At 51.2% G+C, this 7,500-nt stretch overlaps 1 protein-coding gene across 2 annotated transcripts in view; it reads right to left on the reverse strand.

Moving 5' to 3' along the window:
• The window catches only part of cchcr1 (coiled-coil alpha-helical rod protein 1), a 35,593-nt gene that overhangs the window by 21,396 nt on the left and 6,697 nt on the right, over positions 1-7,500 (reverse strand). For both annotated transcript variants that reach the window (XM_036580387.1, XM_036580386.1), the window contains exon 2: positions 1,183-1,534. In XM_036580387.1, coding sequence (XP_036436280.1) covers positions 1,183-1,534 — 352 coding nt within the window. The remainder of the gene's footprint in view (positions 1-1,182; positions 1,535-7,500) is intronic.

A 7,500-nucleotide genomic window follows, 5' to 3' on the forward strand; every position in this document is an offset into this window, starting at 1 on the left:
CAGCTACAGCAGTTTAGCCCCACCCATTCAGTCTACAGCGGTTTAGCCCCACCCATTCAGCTACAGCAGTTTAGCCCCACCCATTCAGACTACAGCAGTTTAGCTCCACCATTCAGCTACAGCAGTTTAGCCCCACCCATTCAGCTACAGCAGTTTAGCCCCACCCATTCAGCTACAGCAGTTTAGCCCCACCCATTCAGACTACAGCAGTTTAGCCCGACCCATTCAGCTACAGCAGTTTAGCCCCACCCATTCAGCTACAGCAGTTTAGCCCCACCCATTCAGCTACAGCAGTTTAGCTCCACCCATTCAGCTACAGCAGTTTAGCTCCACCATTCAGCTACAGCAGTTTAGCCCCACCCATTCAGCTACAGCAGTTTAGCCCCACCATTCAGACTACAGCAGTTTAGCCCCACCCATTCAGCTACAGCAGTTTAGCCCCACCCATTCAGCTACAGCAGTTTAGCTCCACCCATTCAGCTACAGCAGTTTAGCTCCACCATTCAGCTACAGCAGTTTAGCCCCACCCATTCAGCTACAGCAGTTTAGCCCCACCCATTCAGACTACAGCGGTTTAGCCCCACCCATTCAGCTACAGCAGTTTAGCCCCACCCGTTCAGCTACAGCAGTTTAGCCCCACCCATTCAGACTACAGCAGTTTAGCCCCACCCATTCAGCTACAGCAGTTTAGCTCCACCATTCAGCTACAGCAGTTTAGCCCCACCCATTCAGACTACAGCAGTTTAGCCCCACCCATTCAGCTACAGCAGTTTAGCCCCACCCATTCAGCTACAGCAGTTTAGCCCCACCCATTCAGCTACAGCAGTTTAGCCCCACCCATTCAGCTACAGCAGTTTAGCTCCACCATTCAGACTACAGCAGTTTAGCTCCACCCTTTCAGCTACAGCAGTTTAGCTCCACCCATTCAGACTACAGCAGTTTAGCTCCACCCATTCAGCTACAGCAGTTTAGCCCCACCCATTCAGACTACAGCAGTTTAGCCCCACCCATTCAGCTACAGCAGTTTAGCTCCACCCATTCAGCTACAGCAGTTTAGCCCCACCCATTCAGCTACAGCAGTTTAGCCCCACCCATTCAGCTACAGCAGTTTAAAGCCCTTTAACGAGTTTCTCATCAGGTGATTCAGGTGTGACTCTGTGAGGCGAGGCAGCGCTCACATACCTGCTGAGGCTCCTCTCTCGCTGTCTGAGCTCCTCCTTCAGCCTCTCCACCTCCGATCTCAGCTCCTCTCTCTCCCCCCTCAGACGCTCTCTCTCCTCGCTCTGGGGGTCCGGGCTGTGAGGGTCTCTGTGCTGCTGCAGTTTGAGTCTCTGGTTTTCTCTCCGGAGCTCCAGCAGCTCCTGCTGAGTCTGAGTGATGATGACCCACGGGTCCGGCGCCTGTGTCCTGCCCGGTCCAGCTGCAGAGGACGCTGGGGCAGGAAGGAGGGGCAGTGGGGCCGCGAGAGTGGGGGCAGAGGGCAGGATGAAATGAGATGGGGTCAGCAGAGCAGGGGAGGATGGACGAGTCACACCTGAGAGAGAGAGAAAAAGAGAGAGAAAGAAAGAGAGAGAGAGAGAGAGATACAGAGACTTTGACTTTTGACGGTCCTTTATTGAACCAGCACTTTCTTTAAAACAGTCATCCGTCACAAAGTGTCATCTTAGGCTATATTGAAATAAATTAATTGATTAAATAAAAATAAGACAAACACTTTATAAATAGATAAAAACAAGAAAACAAATAAAACCCAGTCTGGCTAATTTGAGCTCAGGAGCGAAGCAGAGCTCACCCTCGCACACCGAGCACACAGCCCCACCACAGCACCACATCGCCTCAAAGGCCTCCACATCACACATGGTCTTATAATAATTAAAATCAATTAAAATCCTTGATCTGACCAGCCTAGAGAGAATCCTTGTGGCCTCACAGTCAGTACCATGCGCCACCTTGTTCTTACGACTGATATATATCGCCATTTTCGCCGTTCCAAGAATGAAGTTGATCAGTTGGCATTTGGATTTCTCTCTTCTGACGTATTTAAAACCAAGGATAAAAGTCTGGAGTGTAAAAGTCACATTAAGAGACCTAAAAACAGTCTTTAAAACTTCAAACAAAGAGCAAAGCCTAAAACAGTCCATAAAAGCATGAAACACAGTTTCTCTCTGGGGACAAAAAGGACACTGTGGTAAAATCTCAGGATTTAAAACAGAAATAAAAGCGTTGACTGAGACAATACCGTGTAAAATCCTCCACTGCAGGTCAGCTACTTTTTTAGTCAATGGTGGTTTATACAGTGCTCTCCACTCCGGCTTCACATCATCACTCAGATTAAAAACATCACGCCATGGTGTGTCGGTTCTACTGTGCAGTCTTTTCTTATTCAGTACCTTCACACAGGCTCTGTACAGCAGCTTACCAGACACTGTCCCCAAGTTCATTCTGGACTCCCCCTCACACTCCAGAAGGGGGCCTTCACAGTCCTGTAGGTCCGGCGTGATAGTGATGTCCGGGAATGGGTCATGCTCTGTAGGACTGACCACCCCTGCACTGTAGGCCCTCACCTGCTCGCGTTCCTCAGGAGAGAGAGGTCCGGCGACGTCCACCAGCCGGCGTAGGGTTGTGACTCCCGATGACAACAAGACTCTAGTCAGTGCAGGGGTGATCGTGCCCGCCAAGTCCAGTCGTGTGCCGTTGAAAAGAGGCTCCTCCAACAGCCAGTGCAAAGCGGAGCCAGCCTGTTTATCCACATTAAAAAAGTCCCAGATTTTAAAAAGTCCTCGATAAAAAACAGGCAACCCAGCAATGTCCAGTGTTTTTGTGCTCATTAAAAACAATGCTCTGTCCAACCCCAGACCACCTACTGCGTGTAATATTGTGCGAGATACCGCCCTCCAAACCAGCTCACTGGGACCAGCAAGAAGCCTCTGGATGAACTGGAGTCTGAAGGCAGCGGCCCTGCTAGCCAAGTGGACGAGTCCTTGCCCCCCTTCCTCTTTTGGCAGATGTAGAACTCCCTGCGGAATCCAGTGCAGTCAATCCCAGAAGAAGTCCACTAGCACGGCTTGCAGGTTTGCCAGCAGATTCGGTGGGGGGTCCACACAGGCCAGTTTATGCCAGAGCGATGATGCAGCGAGGTTGTTGATAACAAGCACCCTTCCCCGATAGGACATCTGGGGGACTAACCATTTCCACTTACTGAGGCGTCCTTTAATCTTTTCCACCATGCCATCCCAGTTCTCTGCACTACAGGTACTGTCCCCCAGATACACCCCCAGATATTTAAAACCACCCCTTCTCCACATCAACCCATCTGGAAGCGCGGGTTCCCCACCATCCCAGTCACCAACTAAAACTGCTTCACTCTTGGTCCAGTTTACTTTTGCAGACGATAAAACCCTAAAATCATTTCAAATTCTATCTAAAACATCCACATCAGTCTGGGTACTTGCTATCACAACAAGGTCGTCTGCATACGCTGAGACACACAGTGGAGCAGAACAGCCAGGTATAAACAAACCGGAGATGCAGTCTCTCAGTTTGCACAACAGAGGTTCAATAGCTAGAGAGTACAGCATGCCAGACAGAGCACAGCCCTGCCTAATACCTCTGTGCACTTTAAAAGGAGCACATAAACCACCATTAACTTTGAGCACACTCTCAACGTCACTGTACAAAACCTTGATCATGGCTATAAAACCTGGGTTGAAACCAAAGTTCTCCAGAACTTTCCACAGATATGCATGTTCAACCCGGTCAAATGCCTTTTCCTGATCCAAAAAAATGAGACCAGTCTTTAAGCCCAATAGTCTGGAGACTTCCAAAACATCACGGATTAGATATACATTGTCAAAAATTGACCTTCCAGGCACACAGTACGTCTGGTCAAGGTGAACCACCTGCTCCATCACCTTCCCCAGTCTCGAGGCTAACGTTTTTGAGAGCAGCTTGCAGTCAGTGCACAACAGAGAGACGGGGCGCCAGTTCTTCAGTTCAGCTAGGTCCCCCTTCTTGGGTAGCAGGGTTAGAACGGCCCTCCGACAGCTCAGCGGAAGCTTCCCTTCCCTTATGCTGTTCTGGAGGACATCCAGCACATCCTGCCCCAACACTGACCAAAACGCTTTATAAAATTCAACAGGGAGACCGTCAATACCTGGCGCCCGACCATTCTCCATGCCCTGGAGAGCCTCATACAGCTCCCCCAGAGAGATATCTGCATCCAGCACTGCAGCAGACTCTCGCGTGAGCTGGCTGAGGTCACAGAAGAATCCCTCCTCCACCTCTCGTGCCTCTGCCCACTCGCTCTCGTACAGCTTTGAGAAAAAGCTGATTGTCTGCTGCCGAATTTCAGAAGGCTCAGATAAGAGATCCCCTGATTCTGTACGCACAGCATGCATAAACCTTTTCTGTCCATTTCTGCACTCGAGACCGAAGAAGAACTTTGAAGGAGCATCCATTTCCGACACGCACTGGAAACGTGAGCGGACCAGCGCCCCCTGTGCTGTTATGCCTAAAAGGTCAGCCAATGCAGTCTTTTTAGTTTCCAGAGCTTCAATATGCCCCCGATTTCCTGTGGCCTCTGCTAAACCCTGGAGCGCCACTATTTCAGTCTCCAGAGCTTTGAGAGATCTGGCTATGTCCCTTGTGACATTGAGAGTGTACTGCTGACAGAATACTTTAATTTGTATTTTAGCTATGTCCCACCACTGTAGCAGGGAGCTAAAAGATGTTTTCATTGAGCTAAAAACATCCCAAAAAAAAGTAAAAGACTCTCTAAAATTGGCATCCTCTAAAAGCGCAGTGTTAAAATGCCAGTATGCACTCTGTGGCTTAACGTTACGCTTCCTTACTGTGCACTGGACCATACAATGGTCTGAAAAACCAACTGGGGAGGTAAGACAGCATGTAAAAGCAGAAACCACAACCTGCAATTATGGAGTCCAGAGTGTCCAAAAAGGACATCCTGTCCATCCCCCCAGTTGGGGCGTAAACACAAATAAAAACAAAAACAGTGTTCTCAAAACACGCTGTCACTTTTAAAAGTCTGCCATTTAAAACTTCATCCACTGAATAAGAATAAGGAGTAAAACTCTGTGATAAAAGAACAGCCACCCCACCACTGGAAGAAGAGTTATGACTTAAAAAGGCAAGCCCCTCCCACTCTTTACCCCAGTCTGCAGTGTTACTGACGTCACTATGCGTTTCCTGTACAAATATTACATCAAGTCTCTTCTGCTTCACCAACTCAAACAGCTTTGCCCTTTTACCACAGTCTCTCGCCCCATTAATGTTCAGACTCGCCACTCTGACATCACCCATTAAAAAATAAAATAGATAAAACACAATAAAAACAGAGGCCATTCTGAACCAGGGAGGGCAGGAAGTGTCAGTTCTCATCCTCAGTGCTCACTTTATTCAGTCTGGTCAGGATCTTCTTCAGCCTGTAGACTTCTAAAGCGGTGAAGGACCCTTCCCTCCTAAAATGCCTGACGTCATGAATGAACTGTGAACTATTTGGGAAACACGGATGCCCTTTTGGCCTTTAGTGACCCGCAAGAACTTTCTTATATCATCAACTTTATAGAGCACAGCCATGTTCTCTTCCTGCGAGCACACCGACCAGCCCGAGTCAGACAGAGAGCCTTCGCTCTCAGACTCCACCTCATTCACCGCACTGCTGTCTGTGTTGGCCTGTTTAGTGCCCTTCCCTCGGTTCCGCTTCTTTCTTTTATGAGGAACTTTAAAAACAGTCTCCTCTTCCATTTCCACCTCCACTGTAGCCTCCACTGCTGTACCAGCTAGACTGACCTCAGTCCCGCTGTCCCTCACCTGGTTATCTTGCTCCCCCGGGTCAGGAATCCCCTGCTCCTGCTCCTCACCACCAGGCTCGTCCACAGCGGGCTCCTCCACGGTTAGCGCCGCCGGGAAAGGCTCAAGTAGCAGCCGCAGGGGGGCCGGCCACCGCGGGCTCAGCCGTGGCAGGCCCCGGCCGCTCCGCGCTCCCGGCATCATTAGCGTTAGCGCCGAGTTTTTCAGGGCAGGCTCGGACGAGGTGTCCGGTCAGGCCGCACCTGAAGCACTTCATGTTGGTGTCAGACGACACAAACACCGTGTACTCAAACCCCTCCACTCTGAACTTCAACACCAGGTCCAGCTCGTCCTCACCATCTCTCAGCACCATGAACACCAACCTCCTGAACGACACCAGGTGCTTCACCAGGGGCGATTTACAGCCGAGGGGGATCTTTTTAATGGGGGAGACAAGTTTCCCAAATCGGGACAGCTCCTGAGCGATCAGCTCGTCAGAGATAAACGGGGGGGACGTTGGACAGAATGATCCTTTTGGAGGGAGTACTGAGGGGCAGAACAGACACGAACTGATCACTGATCACGAGTCCACTCTGCACCAGCTCGTTGGCTTTGTCCACAGTGGACAGGAACATCACCACAGCACTATTCATACGCGAAGCAGACACAACATTATTGTACCCGACGACGCTCCCCGCCGCCAAACAGCACTCCTCCACACTCGCGCGTCACTCCTCCACGCTCGCGCGTCACTCCTCCACGCTCGCGCGTCACTCCTCCACACTCGCGCGGCACTCCACCTTTACACCATGCCGGCGAGACAGGCTTTCATACAGCCTGGGGCTTTGGGACGCCATGCTCCCAGCAAAACGCCGGTAACAGACGCCCCGCACACACCCCACCACACCTCACTCACACACACACACACACACACACACACCCCACCACACCTCACTCACACACACACACACACACACACACACACACACACACACACACACCCCACCACACCTCACTCACACACACACACCCCACCACACCTCACTCACACACACACACACACACCCCACCACACCTCACTCACACACACACACCCCACCACACCTCACTCACACACACACACCCCACCACACCTCACTCACACACACACACCCTACCACACCTCACTCACACACACACACACACTCACACACACCCCACCACACCTCACTCACACACACACACCCCACCACACCTCACTCACACACACACACACACCCCACCACACCTCACTCACACACACACACACACTCACACACACCCCACCACACCTCACTCACACACACACACCCCACCACACCTCACTCACACACACACCCCACCAGACCTCACTCACACACACACACTCACACACACACACACACCCCACCACACCTCACTCACACACACACACTCACACACACTCACACACACACCCACACACACCCCACCACACCTCACTCACACACACACACTCACACACACACACACACCCCACCACACCTCACTCACACACACACACCCCACCACACCTCACTCACACACACACACACACTCACACACACACCCCACCACACCTCACTCACACACACACACACCCCACCACACCTCACTCACACACACACACACACTCACACACACCCCACCACACCTCACTCACACTCACACACACAC

Source organism: Colossoma macropomum, unplaced genomic scaffold (assembly GCF_904425465.1).
Source record: "Colossoma macropomum unplaced genomic scaffold, Colossoma_macropomum, whole genome shotgun sequence".
Taxonomy (NCBI): Eukaryota; Metazoa; Chordata; class Actinopteri; order Characiformes; family Serrasalmidae; genus Colossoma; species Colossoma macropomum.